The 21633-nt window shown below is 36.5% G+C and overlaps 1 protein-coding gene across 7 annotated transcripts in view; it reads right to left on the bottom strand.

The window, feature by feature from the left end:
- Kiaa0825 (KIAA0825 ortholog) overlaps positions 1-21633 on the bottom strand; it is a 393509-nt gene that overhangs the window by 347174 nt on the left and 24702 nt on the right. For 4 of the 7 annotated variants that reach the window (XM_076927051.1, XM_076927050.1, XM_076927055.1 and 1 more), the window contains one exon: positions 1403-1534. In XM_076927051.1, coding sequence (XP_076783166.1) covers positions 1403-1533 — 131 coding nt within the window. In that variant the 5' untranslated portion in view covers position 1534. Of the gene's footprint in view, positions 1-1402; positions 1538-9583; positions 9703-21633 lie in introns of those variants that run through there. The other 3 variants (XM_076927052.1, XM_076927053.1, XM_076927056.1) reach the window with 3 other exon arrangements.

Genomic DNA, 21633 nt, shown 5'->3' with positions numbered 1-21633 from the left:
AATAATTGACAATTTTTAGGCCTTGTTTTCAGCAATTGTGAGCTCACACCATCATTTTATTCTGACACTTTATATTCAATTTTAATATTTAATATTTAAATTTTGCCCTTATCATACAAGTCAAGATTCTAATTTTGAAATATACTAATGAAAATCTGGAGCCAAGCATGATGGATCAAGCGTTTAATCTCAGCACTTGAAAGGCAGTGGCAAGCAGATCTCTGAGTTCAAATCCAGCCTGGTCTACAGAGTGAGTAGAACAGCCAGAACTACACAGAAAAACCCTGCCTCAAAACACTGTCACCACCTCCCATCCCAGAAAAAAAAAATAAATCTGTGATACTGAAATGTTTAAAAAGAATTAATAACAAAGTAATAACTGGAATTCACCTAGTAGTGCTTATATTTTATAACTTCTTAAAGGTAATCAGGTGCTTGAGGAGATGGCTCAGAAAGTACTGTTGGACTCTAAGTATCCAAAACCAAGGGACTCGCTCCCGCAGAGAACCCACAGGCAGGACTCTTGTCATAACATGAGGTTTATTGATACTGGTGCACCAGGACTCTCTTGTATGCAGACAAAAGAGAGAGTCCTGAATCAGAGCTGGGGTCATTTATCTACCAATATTCACAAGGCTCATAAAGGCAGTTTCACCTCTTAATCAATAACTATAAAGGCTGATTTTACATCCTTCTTAAGCTTGGTTTCCTTTCCAGTCTCTGTCCTTATTTACATCTGTATCTCACTCCCAATTTACAACTGTATCTTGCTCCAGGAGAATTCTTTTAAGTGACTGTTTACCCAGGTGTTTTATTGCCTCTATCTTGGGTTTTTTGTTCTTTTGAAATGTTTATTCAAGTCCCTGGGATGCACCCCAGGGGCAGCTAACACTTGAGTGTAAATTGAAACTCTGAGCCCAAGAATCTTTCATGTTGAGACCTAAAATTTCATTTTTACAATTTATTCTCACAGTACCTGTGTTCAGACTACAGCAAAAATGTCAAATTTATCTGTAATCCTAGAGTTTAGGATGTGGGGAGTAGATAAATAGATTCTGGGGCTTTATGGCCAGCAAATATAGTAGAAATGAAAAGCTTAGGTGCACAAGAATAATGACCAGATAAAGACAATTGTGTTCAATTTTGAGAATAGAGTCTAATCAATATCTTTTAAGAAGTTAGTAGTAAGAAAAACATGGCTATATAAAAGATAGTCCTAAACCCGCACTAGATAGTTTGTGTGAAAAAAACATGGAAACACCTTACCTTAAACAGTAGCAGGCATTTCCTTTGAAACAATTTAACTTAAACAATAGCCATAGTTACCTTGGAAACACTTTAACTTAAACAATTGCCATAGTTACCTTGAAAACACCCTAACTTAAACACTAGCAATAGTTACCTTGCAGCATTCTGCTCCATCTGTTCTCCAATGTCACTGAAGATCTGCTTAAACTCCAAATCTCCAGGAAATGAATTTAACAGACATTGCAGGTCAAATGAGTTATGGGAATATTTCTGTAATTCATCCATTCTGTGAAACAAGAAGAAAAACAAGTGATGACAAAATTAGGAATAGGATGCAGGAATGGACACATGCCCTCAAGTTGATACTGCATGAAAACCAATGATTTCAATTTGCAGACTCAGTGAAATAAAGGAGTTTGAGAATTAGGGTAGTATAAAGCTCATTAAGTTTTATTACTTAAATGTCATAATTTTTCAAACTTGTTTGTGACTTGAAAGTTGAAAAATGCATCAAGCCACAGACAGTATAAATATCCTATTGCTTTCCTCAGTATAACAGTATAATTAACCACAGCTAGAATAACCACGCAAGAAGGGTTGCGTAGCTGCAACCACGCGCACCACGCGCCCATCCTGGTCACCACAGACCTGGGAGCTGCACAACCACCTTTCAAGGCTTTATCTACCTTGGGCTTACCTTTACCTCTACGTAGAAAAACAAATGTAATTTTCCAGCAGCCCTCCTACCTAGCATTGATCCACTTACAAAGGAAAAATTAGTGTTCTCCAACAGTCTTATTAGGTATATAAACCATACTTAAGGGTAGGCCCATGCCCAGCAGTAGTCAACAGAAACGAAACTCAATCGTATGTTAGGAGTGGTTTTTTTTTTTTTTTTTTTTTTTCTCTCCTCATAATGCTTTGTCTGGGTAATTTTTTTTTAAGCTTACATGCCTTTTGCTTATATATTGTGGTTTCTGGTTTTGTGTTTTTATGTGATGTTTCTGTGTGCAAATATGGGTGTATCTACATCTGTCTGTGCTTCTTGTGTTTTTTTTTTGGGGGGGGGCTCTTTTGTTTGTGTGTTTGTTTTGTCCTATTTGTTTTTTTTTTTCATTTTATTTTAGCTTAATTTTATTTTTTTAGATGCTTGCTTGTTTGTTAATTTGAGACAAAGAGAGTGGATTTGCAAGGGCGGGGAGTTGGCGAGGATCTGGAATGAGCTGGGTAAAGAAAACTGTAATCAGGATATATTGTATGGAAAAACCACATGTTCTGACTATCAACATTTTAAGCACTCACACATTCTTCATGCATCCATCAAATGTTTGATAGGTGATATGCAGTGTGATAAGGGGCTGAAATGCAGCTGGGTCATGTTACTGTCCTTCCACTTAAGAAATGTTCATTTTAGCAAGAAAAATAATTTTAATTTTAAAACATAAAGGTATATATTTCACAAAAGATTATATTATAAGGCCTGGCGGTGGTGGCGCACACACTTGGGAGGCAGAGGCAGGCGGATTTCTGAGTTTGAGGCCAGCCTGGTCTACAGAGTGAGTTCCAGGACAGCCAGGGCTATACGGCTATACAGAGAAACCCTGCCTCAAAAAACCAAAAAAAAAAAAAAAAAAAAAAAAAAAAAAAAAAAAAAAAAAGATTATATTATAAAAAAGTGCTTTAGGTCAAGTAAATATTAGCATGGGTTAGGTTAAATGTCACAGAGCTGGAATAAACTGTGGACTATTTTAATTGGAAATACCGCTGCAGATTTCTAAAGAATAGGCCCATGTCTAAAAGAAAAAAAACTCAAGAAGCTGTGGAAGAAGCAAGAGGAGAGAATGACAAATTGATTTCTCAAGTACTCTGCTCAAAAAATTATTTAATCACATCTGCTCAGATTTCTCTGATGAAAACTAGTCACATGACCCAACTTGGAAGCAACATGGCGAAGAAGTGCTGCACCGTAGCTGTGCAGCTCACTGCAGGAGTCTCTTTACTACAGGTGATATTATGATTTAGATCTTAAATGTCATTCTCCAGGCACACATATGCTGCTTTATCACTGCTTCCCAGATACCATTCAGTGGATGGCTTTGCTTCACTGACATGGTACCCTCCATGATGGTCTGCCTTGCTTCAGGACCCAAATCACTAGGGCCAGGTAAAAAAATAAACCCTATAAAACTATAGGCTAAAGTAAGTGTTCCTTATAAACTGTCTAACCAAGAACTCTATCATAGCCATTGAAAGTTGACGAACACATGGAGATCATAAAGTTTGCCTTCTATCAGGGCAGTTCTTCTGGTTAATTTCAATACTTCCCTCTTATGTAGTTTTTTTTTTTTTTTTTCAAATCTCAGCATCTTGAACTGCAAGCCATACAGCTGAATGCAGTGAGTCTTGAAAACCTGGTGGTAGTAAGAGAACTCTAAACGTGAAGTGACCAAGCAGGAATGTAAAACCAAATGTCTAAAGTAGCCAGGATCTTTCTGGCAGCATTTGCTGTGCTGCACTGACTCTGGGTTTGAACACACTACAGTTCTCTTTACACCATGCATGCCACCATAGCACCCAGGAAAATGAGCACTCCCTGAAATACTTCAGCTCAGATTTGAGACTACTGTATGTTATCGACTGTAGTCGTTCTTCTGTGTGTTCGAAGTTTTCTCCTGTTAGAGAAACTAAGTAGTTTATTACAAAAAAAGAAAAAAAATTAATACTTTCCTACCGTTCTTCCTTAGCATATACAAATCACCAAATTTTTAAATAATACTGTGCTACAATTTTTTGTTTTATAAATTGATGTTTACGAGACAAAAAGCTGTCTCAGTAAGAAAATGCATGCAGAGAGCCTAGTCTGCTGACCTTTGCTTCATTTCAGGATCCATGTGGTGAAGGAAAAGGGACAACTCCTATAAGCTGACTTTGATTTCATATTCATATGTGACACACACACACACACCAAACAAAAGTAAAAACAAAAATTAAAAAAAAAACCTATAGAATTGCTGACTTGAATTTTTATTTGGGAAGGAAAGGGTAGGGGACCAGCAAGAGGAGAAGACGGTGCAAGAGAAGGATTGACAGTTATATGACATCAGTATATTGAAAGTTGTAAGTACAATAATGGATGTAAATATAGATAGGAAAAAAGTGTCCTCGGAACTACAAAAGAAAACAAAACCAGTGTAGTCTTTTTAAAGAGCACTGGGTTAAGTAGTAATAAACTAAGCTCTTCTTTGACATATACTTTGAAATGTTTATGATGGAAAGGTAAATTTAAAATTAAATAATATGAAGTCATAAGTGCTAATTATAACACCTTACCAAAATTGATGCTATAGTCAAAACATATAGTGAGCATTCATGTTATACAGATCTAATGTTTTGTTTATTTCTTTGTTATATAAAGCTATTAACATTAATCTATGTTGTATTTATAGGATGTAAAGAGTCTAAAACCTATTTTAGGTTAAAATATATTTACATATGTAATAAAGACTAATACAGTCTAATTTTGAGCATCACTCTCTTACTCTTACATGCTCATACAGCTTCCATTCCTGTCCAGCTCTGCTCCCCAGCTGTGCTCTAAGAGTCACTGCAGTTAAAGACTTAGTTATTCAAGACAAGACAACCTGCTAACCACACAACAAAAACCAAAAACAAGATCCTTCTTAAAAAAAAAAAGAGGACTCAGACTTCTGACATCAGTATAGATTAAGAATAGAAATAGACAATTTTCAGTTTAAATCAAGATGTTTCAAAAAAAACAAATGAGCAGATAGGTTAATGATTGTGGAATTAATAATTCTACAAAGAAGTTAAACTTATCTGTAGTCTATTAAATATTATGAGAAAATAATATTTTCTATGTATTTAGGTATATTCCTTTTAAATGTTTAGACTCATCAGCTTAGAGCACAGGCTCTAATCAAGAGTATCCAAATTTGATTCCCAGCACCCATATGGTGGCTCTCAACCACTCATAAATCCTAAGAAACCCCACACCTTTTCTGGCTCCTGTAGGCAACAAGGAGACAGGGCATACATTCAGGCTCAACACATAAAATAATAAAATATTTTTTGAATGTTGGCAAATATGGTTTTTAACATCATACAGACATGTTGATTATAATATCTTATGTGGTACATTTAATAATGGAAGCCTAAAAATGATTAAATAAATTTGTATTCTTTTGATAGATTAACAGCAGATTGGTTTTGTTCCCTTTAGAGGCACTTGCACTGTAGCACAGGTTCCTTGGAATATGCTATGGAGTTCAGGTTGGTCTTGCATTCCTCCTGAAGAATTCTAGCATTCTGAGAGGTGGAATATACAATCATATAAAGCCAGAATACTTTTATAAAAATTTTACTGTGATACATTCGTGCTATGAAAATACTGACTCTTCACAACAAGTGGAACCAAATATTTTAAGGAAGGACTTAATTCTAAAAGGGAGGTCATCTTGCATTTGAAAGTCGAAATCTCCAGTCATGTAGTCACAGATTATTTGGTTAGCGTAAGGATTCTTTTTTATATAAAGAAAAACATTAATCTTAAAAGTTATTCCAAATGAAAATCTTTATTCCAAAATGAAAAACCATTGTCTTCATTTATAAAATTACTATTTTCTGATGAATTTATTCATGACTTTTCATACAGGTTTATATTGTATGTTGAACACCTTCCACAACACTTTAAGACTTAGGAGAAAAAGTGGATAGGAATGAAGTTATAGGATATGATGTAGGTTTTTATCTGTGTTCATAATATACCATATCATATTCATGTTTCTGTGCCTATTCTTATTGGCTTGTTATTGAAAGGCCAGTACTTTGATATAACAAGGAATGAAACATCTTATGCTGGTCAGTGATGAATCCAAAATGGAAAGCATGACTTTTCAACATATACACACTTTGCAATGACATTCTATAATACCGATTTTAAATTTTCATTTGGCATGATCTTTTTTCCATTAATTTAAAATAGTAGTGCTTATTATATCAAACAAGAATAGCAGTCAGTCAATATTAATTGTTGCTTTTTAAGACTGTTAGAATTGTGCTTGAAGACATAACTAAGACGAATATCTGCAGATCACGTTTTAGCTCTGGAAGCATTTTAGCAGCTTCCCAGTGACTATGAGAAAATCTGAGTGCATTATCAACAGTCAGAATGTGCTGTAATAAAACAGTGGGCCAAGCCATACACAATCTAGAAAAGGTTCACATAGTAATGGTGAATCTCACTTGCCCTTTACTGTATTTTAGAATAATAACTACCCCTCTGGGCTACAGTTTTTTTTTCTTTTAACACACAGGATGATAAGAATTCCCATTTTACATTTCTTTTCTGTTTTTTAAAATATTAGCACACAGCTAATATTTTAAGACAAATCAGTAGAGGTTATAGGTGGGAAGAAGACAGAAAAGCGAGCACTGGACAGATCCAGGCTGAAACTGAGAAGGAAGCACAGCAGCCTTGTAACTTTCCCTCTGTGGAAAAGCAGTGAGAAAATTCACAAATCCGGGATCAGTCTGCCAAACAAATGTGCCCACAGTACATGACTGACATAAAATCCTACCATGTCTACCATGTCTACCATGTCTACCATGTCTACCATGTCTACCATGTCTACCACGTCAGCAGCCATGTGCAAAGCAGAATAAAGATTGTAAGGAACATGCAGGGTAATGTACAATGATTAACTGAAAATAACTGTTCCATAGATAGCTAAAGGAGTTTCACATGCTGCATTATACTAAGTTGGAATTAAACCACCATCATTTGATTGAATCCTGGTTCAGCCCATTTCCATGTGACTTTGTGAGTCACTCATCTCTGGAAAGGGAAAGTGTTCATGTTCTTTCTTCTAAAATGACATACATAAATTTTGTAGACTGTAAGGCTTCTAGGTAAAAATTAACTGTATTCTGCTAGTATTTGGAGAAAGTATACATTTTTAAATATCCCAAATCAATTCTTTCAATAAACCCGGCTGCTTAGTTCTTTAATAGTAGTTCTTTAATAGCATTTTCCCTTGAGTTCTTCCTTCCTTCCTTCTTTCCTTCCTTCCTTCCTTCCTTCCTTCCTTCTTTCCTCCCTCCTTTCTTCCCTCTCTCTCTCTTTTTTTTTAAAAGATTTATGTATTTATATTATGTATGTGAGTACACTGTCATTCTCTTCAAACACACCAGAAGAGGAAATTGGATCTTATTACAGATGGTTGTGAGCCACCATATGGTTGCTGGGAATTGAACTCAGGACCTCTGGAAGAGCAGTCAGTGCTCTTAACCACTGAGCCATCTCTCCAGCTCCTCTCTCTTTCTTTTCTTCTTTCTTTCTTTCTTTCTTTCTTTCTTTCTTTCTTTCTTTTCTTGTTTCTTATTTTCTTTCTTTCTTTCCTCCCCCTCCTTCCTTCCCTTCTTCCTTTCTTCCTTTTTTTTTCTTTCTATGAGACAGGTCTCACTCATTGGTTCAAGCAGACCTAGAACTGCTGGGCTCTTGTGACCTTCTTGCCTTACCTTGATGAGCTGAAGCTTCAGGAATTTCCTACTGTGCCCTGATAGCCATTTTGAATAGTCCTTTTCCTTTCCTAGCCAGAAAAATCAGTACTAGAACTATGGCTTAAAACTAATGATGGTGAAGAAGAGTTGTGAGGGGCAAGGCAGACTTTCACCAATACTCTGTACAGCAGGCTGAGTCAGAGTTACTCTGACTCGGCAGATGTCCCACTCAATAAAACGTATTTGAAGTCAACTGACTTTTGGGAGATTTATCTACAAAAAGAGACCACCTCCTAGCATCATATCTGCAGAAACCATTGTATATCTTTGACCTACTTTTCTGCATATCATTTTTTCTTTTACTGGCTCAGTTGAGTTGCTAGACAGATAAAATAAAATAAAATAAAAAAAAATACACTTTGGCCAGGTTATCATGCATAAACCTGGGACAGGTTTTTATTTTGGTGTGGCTATTTTTTAATTTTTCAATTATTCACAAAGTATTCTTATACTCATAGCTCAAGTATGGGTCTGGAATTGTTCTAAGTATTTCATATAGATGAACTCATTGAATTTTAGCATAACTTCAAAGGTTAAATATTATTATAATTCTGAGATTAAAGATGTGAAAAATGAGGCACAGAAAAGTTCATGCAAAGTACAAGGTCATAAGAAGTGAAGGCCCTGGGATCCAGACTACTTTAAAGACTGAAACAATGTGTGAGGAGCGGGTGAGCTTTAGCAAGGAGCAGGTTTGCTGGAACTCTGTTTCTTGGCAGTTTGCACACTGTGCATTTTTCCCTAACTGAGCCACAAGACTGGCTGCTTGAGGTGCACCAATGAGGCATGCCCACGTGGCAGGTGCTGATTGGGACAGGCAGGGGTATAAAACAGATGGCTGTTGAGAGAGATAACAGAAGACCATCTAGAGAGATAGGAGAAGAGCCTCTGAAAGAGAGGAGAGTAGGACCACCCAGAGAGATAACAGAAGACCACCCAGAGAGATAGGAGTAGGGCATCCAGAGAGATAGGAGAAAGGCATCCAGAGAGAGGAGAGATCAGAAAGGCATCCAGAGAGAGGAGAAGACTGAAGGGCATCCAGAGAAAGAGAGATAAGAAAAGGGCTTCCATAAAGAGAGAATGGTTAAGGATCCTGAATAAAACTGCGTTGAGAAGAACTCCGAGTTGTGTCGTCGTTGCGTTGTCCTTCCTGTCTGCTGGCCGGATAGAGAAGTGACAACAATGCTCTAACGATCTTCTGTATAGACTCAAGAGTTTTAAATAATTATTTATCTCCTAGGTGTTTCTTTTTTGCCACTCCCATTTGACAGCTTTCCCCAGCTTAGAACTATCATAAATGTATTATTTATGATGCATTTTATTATATATGATAAATTCATTATACTATACAATAGCAAATTTAAAATAAAAAATTATGAAACAATAAAAAAATTCCTCTAAATGTCAGCTATCCATGAACAGAACTGGTGACAGGTGATGAGTGTTTAGCCAGATAATTACTCATAATAAAGATGTATATGAACATTCTCTGTTGTAAACTTATTTGATTTATAATTTGAATTTATGTGTAAACTTGTGATGACCTTTGCCCAGTGATCATGCATTGTGACACATGTATAAGTGCTGAGGACAAAGGGAGGAGAGCAGTCTCTCTTTTTTTAGCACTCTTTATCCTGCTTTTCTTAGATTCCCTTATCCCCCTTTTCCTTTTTTCTTAGAGAGCTTTCATAGGAAACAATTTAGAACTTAGAAATAAATGCAAAAATCACTTTCATTTGTTCTTTCTTTCTTTTACCTGCATCTATTTTATGCTGAAGTTATTCATGTGCCATGAGCTTTTGTCTCTTCAGTTTCTTCTGGAATATCTTTTCCTTCTGTGCAACCTCCTCTTCTAGCTTTGGAACAATTTGTTCCTTCTCAATGAAGATAATCTCAATGTGGCGGAAGTAGGTCATGTATGGGCTAATCCAGCCATGAGCAATGTGAGTTTGTTGGCACATCCTTGTTCACCTGAATATGTTCAATGACTAGAGAATATACATCTTAACCCTTAAGCTCAGCACTACTCTCTGCATTTTTAAGCATGTGCAGCAAAAATTCAGCATTCTTTTTGGGCCACCATCCCTGTGTCCAGCCCCACTGTTTGACCTGGGTGCATATATCCTCTCTACCAGTATATTGCTGGAATGGCACACAGCTTTTTTAAAATGACATCCTTCAGATACTTGGTGGCTTTGTGAATATGCATACTCTTGATGGTCTGGGCAGTTTCCCGCGTGTTCTTAAAGTGAACATGAAGGTTTGAAACTCTTGATTTGCATGATTTTGTGGGATTTTCTGGGTCAAGAGAGTAGCGAACCATCTTCATAGGTCACCTCAATCACTTTTGAAAGTGTCCCTTTTTTTCCTGCAACTTTACCTATCAGGCTGAAAGGACTGAAAACTGGAGCTGAGCAGTTCCTGCAGAGATGGAACAAAGGCTACATTACTTAATCCCTTATTTTCTTTCCAGTGATTGAAAAAACAGCTGCTGTTTCATGCTGCAAAGGAGGGGAGGACTTCACATCTGGCATCACTGATTCATACCTCTGGATAGAAAACATAATTATTTGGGTTTTTTTCTCCTTTTTCTTTCTGGCATAGAGCTCAAATATTGTGAGGATCTTCCAAATTTCTTTTGTTATTCATGACTGAATTTCTTCCAAAAAGGTGACTCTTGATAGACCTGGAGTAGTTTTCTGAATGGGGCCTATCCATCAGTGGAACAAGTAGGTTGTTACTTCTAGTTCCCATTTCCTCCTATTCTCTTCAGTCTCCAAGGCAGATAAATGTACCTTAAATTGAGTTCAGTCACCCACAGCCAAGTATTTAATCAACCACTCCTATATAATGGCATAGATGTTCAGGGAGCTGTCAAGGTGAATAAGATATCCATGTCTTGAGAAGGTAGCACACCTAGAAAATACATAGAAACTGTGACACAATCCCCATCCTTACATTATTATGGTTATACTCTTTTCATAGCCCATACCAGTGTTGTCGCCTTTTGGATCGTTAGTTACTTTTCTCGATGATACAACAAATTATCCTGTAAACACAACTTAGGGGAAGGGAATCTTTACTTTGGTTTGAGGGAATACGGTCCAACATGGTGAGGAAAGTATAGAGGCTGGAGCATGAAGTAGCATGACATTGCATTCATACCTGGAAAGCAGAAAGAGATGACACTGGTTCTCAGTTCTCTATCTCTAGTTTTATTCAGTCTGGAGCTCCCATTCATAGATGGTACCTGAACACTTGAGTTGGGTTTTCCATATTCAATCACATCTCTCCAGAATAGTATCATAGACATACCCTACCATTGGTGATTTATAGACAATTTTTACCCAGTCTGAAGGAACATTATAAGAACATTTGAATTTGGATGTTGTCTTAGTAAGAGTTTCCATTGCCATAAGAGACACAATGACTAAAGTAACTCTTTAAAGAAAGTTAATTAGGGCTGGCTTACAGTTTCAGAGGTTCAGTCCATTATCATCACAGTGGGAAAAATGGCAGAATCTAGGCAGACTTGGTACTGGAGAAGGAGCTACATCTTGATCTGAAGGCAGCCAGGAGGATGATCTCATCAACACTAGGTAGAGCCTGAGCACAGGATCCTCAAAGCTCACCCCTACAGTGACATGCTTCCTCTAACAGGGCCACTCCACCTCCAATAATGCCACACCTTGTTTTAGAAAATATAGTTCTTCCTCCTGGTTTCATGCTCACAGAAATAAGACTCATACTCAAAATATATTTACAAGAACCTTGGCCATATAGCTAGGCTCTTCTCTGACTAGATATAACTTAAAATAATCCATTTATTCTGGCGCAGATTCTGCCACATAGCTGGTTACTTATGCTCAGATACAATGAGTGCTACTCATCACATCTTCCCAGTGAATCTCCAGCCCTCCTTCCCTCCCCAAATTCATTCCCTCCCGATGTCCCACCTTCTATTTTCTACCTAAGCCATACGCCATAGGTTTTTAATTGACAAATGATACATCTATACAATACACAAGATGTTCTCTCTACAAGGCATCCTAAGAATGCGACTTCCCATGGGACTAAGCGTATTCAAACCACCTCAGCTGTGCAGAGGGATAGGCTACTTGAAAAGACTACCTACAGGTAAATCTGAAATGAGGGAAGTATTTTTTTGTAAGTTAAAATATAATTGCAGGGCTAGAGAGATGGCTCAGCGGTTAAGAACACTGACTGCTCTTCCAGAGGTCCTGTGTTCAATTCCCAGCAACCACATGGTGGCTCAGAACCATCTGTAATGGGGTCTGATGCCCTCTTCTGGTGTGTCTGAAGAGAGCAATGGTATACTCATATGCATAAAATAAATAAATCTTTAAAACAAAACAAAAATATAATTGCAACACATCCCTCCTCTGCTTTTCTTTATCCAACCACCCCCATGAGACTTCTCCCAAATTGCTGACCATTTTTTGTTGCTGTAATATACACACACAAACACACACACATTTATTTATATATGCATAAATATAAGGACAACATATTCACTCTATTTAGTATACTTAGATGAATATGATTTCAGAGCTGACCAATTAGTAGCAGTTAAACTAATTAAAGGGCTCATTCCTGTAGAAGACTGTGTTTTCTTTATTGACTGTAGTACTGTATTTAGGGGTAGGTCCTTCTGAGATTTCTCCCATTCATTTTAGCATGTTTATTGGTGTTGTACTTATTAAGGTCTTGTTTAGGCAGCCATACTGTTAAATTAAAATGGGTATGTGTATACATACACATACATAATTTAAGTAGTTATGTCACTTGTGCTGATAATGATTCCCTTCAAGAGCTATTTTCTTTAAAAAACAAAAACTCCAGAACCAGGTCTGAGAAGCTCCCTCCCAAGTTATTGGACAGGGAAGTTGTAAGGAGCAGGTCCTTTTTTTTTTTTTTTTTTTTTTTTTTTTTTTTTTTTTGTAATAGGAAATTTTTGTAATTTCCTATTACAAAATAGGAAATATTACAAAATATTTTGTAATTTCCTATTACAAAATTTCCTATTACAAAATAATTTCCATTTTTGTAATAGGAAATAAAACAAGTCTGGACAATTCCAGAAAACAAGTTTGGACATGTTTTAAAGTACTATGATAATCAAAGGTTCACCTGCAATGAAGTCATAGCCCAGAGATAACCAGAAGCATCTGGTTATCTGACACACGTTGGCAGTAACCCCAATTCAAGCATAGAAGAGGAGCCCCGGCCGGAGCACTTCATCACACTGGTAGCCATAATTGGCTGGCGTGATCCTCTGTTCAGGCTTCCTCTGCAGCAGAGAGACCAAACATTCCGCTGCACCCGATCATCAAAGCAGCAGCGGAGAGGCCAACGCCCCTATCTTCGTGGTCAAGCACTCTCTGGACCTGAGCTGCTGGAAGCCACAGAATGCTCCTATCTTTGTGGTCAAGCACTCTCTGGATCTAAGCTCCTGGAAACTGCAGTCATAAGGACTCAGGTCATATAATTCATGAATAATGATGTACTTATTCCTATGCTTATTTCTTTGGTAATTAGCAACTTATTACTTGTGTTTATTGTACTGATATTGATAGGGGTAATTCATAGGAAATGTGGCAATACCTCGTTGTTACAATAGCTTTGGCATTGGTGATAATATATTGTTTGCTGTGCATTATTAAAGAACAATTAAATATCAAACTTCCATCTCTGGCACATTCTCTCCCCTCTCATGGAACTGACAATCACACAGTCAATCCTGTATAGGATTCCTGAGTGGAGAGGACCTGTCCCTCCTTTCCCTGCTGGGACCCTAAAACCTTATCACAACCTGCTCGTGACAGATAACATACTGGGCTTGCAACAGAAATCCAAGAAACTCCCAAAATAATATAGGCTAATTGCCATTGCCCAACATTTTCCAGATGTTGAAGGAAATTCACTATTGCTGGAAACACCACACACTTTGAAGACAGAACTAGAGGGTCTGCACTGGATCTGACCTGGAAGCCTGCTCTGTCTAAGGTATCAAACTTAAAAACATACAAACTTAAAAAAAGAAAAGACCCACATAGCAAGATATCCCTACAGGTTCAACAATGGTATTCATAACTTTGTAAAACCCAACAGCTATCTAATTGTCTCAGTAAATAGACAAGATCATGTCTGGTACTGGAAATCATACACTTACTTGGCACTAGTGAGGTTACCAATTTTAAAGAAGAACGTATTTCAACCAATTTATTAAACCAGCATTATTCCTAACTACATTTTATATATTTACCCACAGATAAGTGTAGGTATTACTTGTCATCAAAGAAACTTCTCTGCAACAGATGTAGATCATTATAGAAAACCATTATTGGTTAAAAGACAAAGGAAACTGTTCATAGTGTACTCAGCCCCACTTGCTGTGTCTATAACAATACAAATCCTGCACCTGAAAGTTCAGAGAATATCATGAAGGAGAGCCAGAAAGATTGTAAGAGCCAGAGGACCAGAAAATTGGCTTGAGACTATGTTTCCTCCAAATAACATGAACTAAGGGAAGTCTTAAAGGGACAGGCTGAACTCCAGGCAGTCTATGTTAAAATAAACTTAACTGAATTGCAGGACACCTAATTAGAGTCTACTTTGCTTATGGGCAATTGGATTCTTATTTTATAATTTTATCTGGTAATTTCACTACCCTGAGGGTTCTAAACAACACACAGAACGATTAGTCTCTCTGTTTTGATATATATTTGTATTTTTTTCTACCATAACTCTCTTGGATTGATACCTTAAAACAGTCTCCTAGCTTAGACCACCTTCACTAAGGATGCTTTGAGTAGAAAATTATAGCTATAAAAAATATTTGCCCTATCACGTAGGTATCTCTTAAAGGGAACATATAACTATAGTGACAAATTTATATATTGTGTTTTAACAGAAATAGGCTATCTATAATTGTGAATTAAGTATTTAGATAGGTTTAGACATTTTTAAACATTATTTTTTTAAATATACCTATAGTGAAAAGTCAGAATTTAACACTTAAGCTCTCAAACAAAATTAAATGTAATATCTCCAAACTCTTCTTCTGTTTCCATAAGTAAAAAAAAAAAAAAATTAGAAAGAAATAACTTTAAGGACTTGTTTGATTTAAAAATTCTATGATTTTAATTATGTAGTCTGCTTCAATATTAATATCCTGTTACACAGTCTTGGCAGAATACTTTTAAATGTATAGTTCAGTGGAAGGATGACTCACTGATGGTTATAACAAATTCATAAGAAGCAACTTGAAAGTCTATTTAAAAAGCAATCAGTGAAAATAAGTGTTGGATGTCTTCATGTTAAATCTAAAATTCTTCACTAAACTTGCTTTTTACGTTATTGGCTGCGCAACATATCCCAACAGTGACTATATCATATCAACAAAGTCATCATGATGCAAGCTGCAAATAATAGAGAGTGTCAATGTCAATTTCGCCCTCTCGCACTTGCTTCCCTTCACTTCATCTGATTTTAATAATCCCTGTCAAACCATAAACCGTCGAAATTACGCTCATGACACAGAAGCTTTCAAGAAGCAGACAGAATCTCAACTTTCATTTAGCAACTACAAAAGAAAGCTGTCCAGCTGGACAAATATTATTTCCACACTTGACAATCTCTACAGTTGAACATGCATTTTAATTTGAACTAAACCTGCCAGGAGTTTGATAGAAGCTTCTTGTTTTGTGTAGATTGACTCTTAGGATTACCAGACCGATGACTGTAACTGGGATGAAAGCACTACACCCAGCATTTTTCTGCTGGAAGATAAATCACACATCAAAGCTTAGAAAACAACAAACATATGATTTCTGTGTACAGATTTCTATATTAGGGCCTTTAATCACTAAATGAAATGCAAATGTACCTAACATATTCTTGATAGAGGATTTTGAAATGTAACCATAATAACTAAACTTGAAGGAAGTTAAAATTTTACACATATTTCCCACTGTTAATAGACTCTAAAGAGGAACTGTAAAGTGATTGTTAGTAATCACTTTGGAGAGCTACACTAGATCTTAGTCACAGAATGTTTGCCTAAGGTACACAGTGCCTTGAGTTCAGTCCCCAGCAGTGCAAAAACAAGTCCACCACCATCAATAACAATAATAATTGCTTCAGAAGAGATTCCACTTAAATGTCAACTTACAAGAAAAGTTTTACTTGACAATTAAAAAAAACATTTTTGATAACATAGCAAAATGCCATTCTTTAATAATCAATATGCCTTATATACACAGCAAAAAAAAAAAAAAGTTTTTCAGAAAAAAAACAATCATAGTAAAAATTATCACATTAGAAGCTAGGAAGATGGCGCAGTCTGTAAAGTGCTTGCCAGAACCTATTCAGCATCAACATAAAAAACTGGAGGATTGAGGGGGTTAAGTTTGAGTTGGTACATGCCTGTAGTCTCCATGATGCAAAATGAAGACAGAACAATCCATAGGGCTTGCTTTTAATTGCAGAACCACTGTGTTAATATTTAATATTTTGTTCTACAGCCTTGAAATTTATGTTTTAATTCTACAGTTCAATAGAAACATAGTTAATTCACTGATGGCTAAACCAAATTCATATGAAGCATGTTGTGTTAAGTATTTTATCAGGAGTTTCTACCCTGCCTTAGATAATTCAGTACCAGATAAAAGACACATATTTTATATTTAGGATAAGCCTTCAAAGCACTAGAGCTGGGCAGACATCTAAGCTCTAAGCTATTATGTCTACTTCCCAACTAATAACCCTGAGTTACAATTTGCCATGTTCCTCCTGGGCAACTCTTACTCCAATTGGATAGCCCTCATGGCCATGGTCTCATGATTCATTTACCCAAAAGTATTTCCACCATCTTTTTTTCCTCTCATGATTTTCTCCTATCTCTGACCCCAAGCCCAGGAACCAAAACCATACCTATTTCAGTTCTGCCCAATTACAGACTGTAGCCTTCTTTATTGACCAAGCAGGGATAACTTCCAGAGCAAGGTTACATAGCATTACTTGGTGTAAGTGAGGATCTCCTCCTGCCTGAGGCAACCAGGCCAGTATTTAGCATTACAATACCACGGACCAAACCAATGGTTTTAAATTAAGTAGCAAGGTTTGTAAAACAAAAACTGGTAAATAAGAGAGTTCACTCCTTGGCCTAGACAGAATTTCAGACTAAATATCAACAGAAGCAACTTAAAAGTCTTTTTGGAAGAACTGGCAAGCTCCAGATTAGTGAGAACTCCCAATCCAAAAATAAGGTAGAGAGAATAAGGTAAACACCTGACTTTACCCTTTGAGCTCCAACTGCTTATGAATACACCTGGACATGTACAACACAAACAAATGACAAAAGACTTGAAAAGGAATAATATAGTGTAAAACTATATGAAGAAATATTATCTATTTGAAGTTTAGTTTATCAGACATACTTAAAAGTTTTAAACCATATTTCTGGGAATATTTCAAGGACCAAACTTCTTCTAAACTTGGAGACCACACAAATGTCTCCTGGCATGCTTTCTCTCAACTCTCAACCTGCAAATCTGGATCGTTTTTTACCAATGGCGATTCATTGTCTCTTCTTCCCTAAACTCTATCTTGAACACTGTAAGATGGCCTTAGAAATAACTATGGATAAAAGCCTTGACTCTTTTTGTGGATAGAGGTGCACTCTGGGTCTTCAAAGGCACAAAGGCTTGGCTTGTATGTCCTAATTTTGTTCTGTCTTCTTGCTACTTTAATCTGTGAAAAGGATTCCTAATCAACTCCTCTTGTAAATACAGTAATAACTTAGGGCAGTTTTGTATTAATCTGGTAATTATCTCCCTACAAAGCTGAAAACACTATGGTAAGAAAAGTAGCTAAGATATCTTTGAGAGTTGTAAATATAACATAATGAACAGTTTACCATCCAGTAACTTTTTCTTTTCATTTTCCTAGACAGTTTCAAACAGGCTAGACAAGTCTCAATTTTCTATGTAGCTAAGAATAAGCTTGATCTTACAATCTTTCTGCCTCTACCTTCTGAGTGCTAGGATCAAAAATATTTGTATACTACCTAGTACATATATAGTACTAGGGATTGAATCACAAGCTTTGCAGATGTTGGTTTTGTATTCTTCCAAGTTATCTACATCTCCAGCCACCTGCCAGCTTTCACTACGTTCTGTTTAAGAGTACCAGAACATGCTTGGAAGTAGCCAGCAATTGTCTTAACCTAAGCAAACTAAATTCACTTTGCCTTTTTGAATCATCCCTTTCCCTGAGTCACTTTCTCTCCAGTCACCTTTGATTTCAAGAATAATGGGTCTCATAGATAAATGTGTGAGTAGTCAGAAATAACTACAGCCAGTGGCAATTTCATTATCCTTGAGAAGGCTGCTGGTGACATCCTTAGTTAATAATCAATAGGTCACAGTTTGACAAAGCTGCTTGACCATTATTTGTTGGGACAACTGGTCATATGCATTTGTGGGGGCATGCTTGCACACCCTCTGCAAGCCTAGAACTCTGGCAATATTTAGTTCCTTTTAGTAGCTTCCTATTTTTGTATCTCTTTGGGTCCTATGATTGGACAATTTCATCTACCTCTGTATTATCTGTTATACTCTGTATATTGGAATGCCTGTTCTAACTATTCAACTCTAGAGTGACTAACTCCCTTGGATAAACCAGGGGTATCAGAATCTTAACAAAACTTAATCTTACTATTGTCTTTATCAAACATTTTCTATACCTTGAGGTACATTTGATAGTTAATACTTTCAATACTAACCAATATATTCAAGTCAGAAATGTAACTATCCTATGTCTCAACATTCTCTCATCAACCAAATAGCTATAGCCTTCTATAAACTCCAGCTCTATTATCTGGATTGGTGCAGCACTATCCTTATTCTCCATATTTTTTAGATGATTACTTTCAAACTCATACTTTCTTCTACTACCAGAATGATCTTTTTAAGATAGAAAAAAAAATCATGTTTATAGAGTGATTTTAAGCTTGGATGACTTGGATTCACATAATTATATGAGAAAGAAAAATCAGCGAAAGAGTCAGTTTGTAGAGAGAAAACAGAATACTTATTATTAAATGGCTGGTTAGAAATTATGAAGGTTGGAGAATATTTGAATCCTTCATAAGTAATAGCCTATAAAACCACAGACTGGAATAGTAGAACACTAATTACTCACTATGAAGATCTGATTTACAGCTGTAGCCCTGGGAGAAGGCATGACACCCTAATCTGTCCCAAAAAGAATTAATAGGTAACTATCTAAATATGATTTCAGATATCTTGAATCTTGTAAGATTATTTCTGTATACAAGACTTTCTGAGAAAAGAAAAAGGATCAATGTAGTGGCTATTCCTGGTTGTCAACTTGAGTATATCTGGAATGAACTACAATCCAGAATTGGAAGGGCTCACCTGTGATCCTGATCTTGAGGTTGGGAGATACAAGTTTCTGACCTAGATCTTGATATAGAGATCTTGAGGCATAGTGTCTATGAATCCCAGGAGTCTAAGACAAGGAGATTTCCGAGTTCAAATTCAGCCTGGGACAAAACAAGTCCCAGATCCAGGCGTGGATCTGGGCCTTTAATCTGGGCCACACCTTCTGCTGGAGACCTACATAAGGATATTGGAAGAAGGAAGATTCTCTCTTTTTCACCTGCTTGCCTTGTGGGACTGAGCAACTGCTAGATCCTTGGACTTCCAATCAAAGGGGCTGCTGACCATTATTGGGGAGTTTGGCTACAGACTATAAATCATCAACAAATTCCCTTACTATCTAGAGACTACCCATAAGTTCTTCGACTCTAAGAGAACCCTGACTAACACAATCAACTATCACTGTTTTTTCATAGAGTCATTCCAAGAGACCCTATCCTTCACCTAGACAGGACTATGTTCGTCAGAAGAAGCTACCTGCTCTTAAGACTTCACATGGAACATTAATTCTGCTTGCAGAGGTCTCTTTGGCCACTGTCAACTCTCACCACTTGAGCATGTGCTCTTCTTTAATAAATTCTATCTACATTCTACACTATGATGTAGGTCTCAAGTTATCATGGGGTGTATAAGAACTAAGGAAACTGAGGAGAGTGCAGAGCAAGATAATTGCTATGATTAGATTTTTATACTTAAATCATTTATTCATTCTACATCTTTGAACTTTTCACTATTTTACATTTCCCTATCCTGCAACACTTAAAAACCACCATTCAGTGTCTAGTTCTAGTACTTCAATTACTTTAGATTCTACATGTTAATTAGAACATGTATATTTTGTGAAATGCTTGTTTTCACTTAGCATGATGTCTCTTGCCATTATCCTAATTGACCTAAATTTTTCTGAAAAATTTTTCATTGTGTATATAAAGCACATTGTCTTATATCCACTTATCTGTTGATAAACACTTAGACATGATACTAGTTTAAGTAAAGTATTTATTTTAGGAAAAAAAATTATAGTCTTCAGGATTGGAGGGATGGCTCAGCAGTTATGAATACTGGAAGGTCTTCCAAAGGACCCAGGTTTAACTCTCAGCATGCACATGGCAACTCAGAAATGTTCGTAACTCTAGTTTCAGGGGATCCAACACCCTCTTCTGGCCTCCATGGTCAAAAGGCATACATAGAATACACAAATAAATAAGCAGGCAAAATACTGAAGTATGTTATAAGAGTAATAAATTTAAATATTTTCTAAAAGAGAATTCTAGTCTGATATAAACATGCAGTCAAGCATTTAGGAAGGGGGAAAGAGAGCTCTGGAAGGGAACACTAACTCAAATACAAACAGAACGATAACATAATTTATTAGCTAAACTAGGAATGTTTGAAATTAAAAAGTAGTGCTAGAAACAATTAAAATTTAATTTAAAAGTATATATTAGTATAATAAAACAAATTCTATGATTTAGGTATATTTGTCTACCTATGCAATTATATTAATGATTGCTTTGAAAATAATGTTGCCTTCCAGGAACATGATTGTAATCTTACCACTTGGGAGGTTAAGGCAGGACAATTGTGAGATAAAGGCCAGCGAAAGCTATGCAGGAGTACACTGTCTCAAAATCCCCATATCAAAAAAAAAAAAAAAAAAAAAAAAAAAAAAACAAAAAAAAAAACAAAAAAGGCACAAAACATTGCTTATGATAATGCATATTCCATGACAGGTAAGGAAGGCTTTCTTGTCAGAATGACCTAAGACAGGCTCAGTCTGGTTTATGCAATAAAAAGGGGGAGATGGAGAGAGCTTTTGGGGCTGCCTGGCAGAAATCTGTCATCGGCCAAGGACAAGGAAATGGCCTCCTTGGAAGGAATCTGACATAGGCCAAGGACAAGGAAATGGACTGCAGGCAGGAATCTGACATTGGCCTGGAACAAAGAAGTAGTTTCAGGCAGAAATCTAAATCCTAGGCTAGAACAAAGAAAAAATTTCAGATGGGAATCTAAATCTTATGCTGGAACAAAGAAGTAATTATAGGTAAAAATCTAAATCTTAAGCTAGAACAAAGAAATAGGCTTCAGGTATGAAAACGATTTTGGGCTAGGACAGGGAAGTAGGCTCAGATATTTTGATCATCCTGATAACCCCTTAGAAATAGTGATCACAGGAGTGATCACAGGACTCTGTTTATTGTCATGCATGTTCTTTGATTATCTGGGTTTATTGTCTTCCTTGTACCTGGACTACTTGCATCTATTGTATTGCTAGTTCCTCAACCTAGAACTGACCTTAATACTTGCATGTAATTTAAAC

The sequence above is a fragment of the Arvicanthis niloticus genome, chromosome 29 (genome assembly GCF_011762505.2).
Source record: "Arvicanthis niloticus isolate mArvNil1 chromosome 29, mArvNil1.pat.X, whole genome shotgun sequence".
Taxonomy (NCBI): domain Eukaryota; kingdom Metazoa; phylum Chordata; class Mammalia; order Rodentia; family Muridae; genus Arvicanthis; species Arvicanthis niloticus.
Note: the sequence above shows the minus strand (reverse complement) of the source record. Positions and strands in the feature narration are given on the sequence as shown.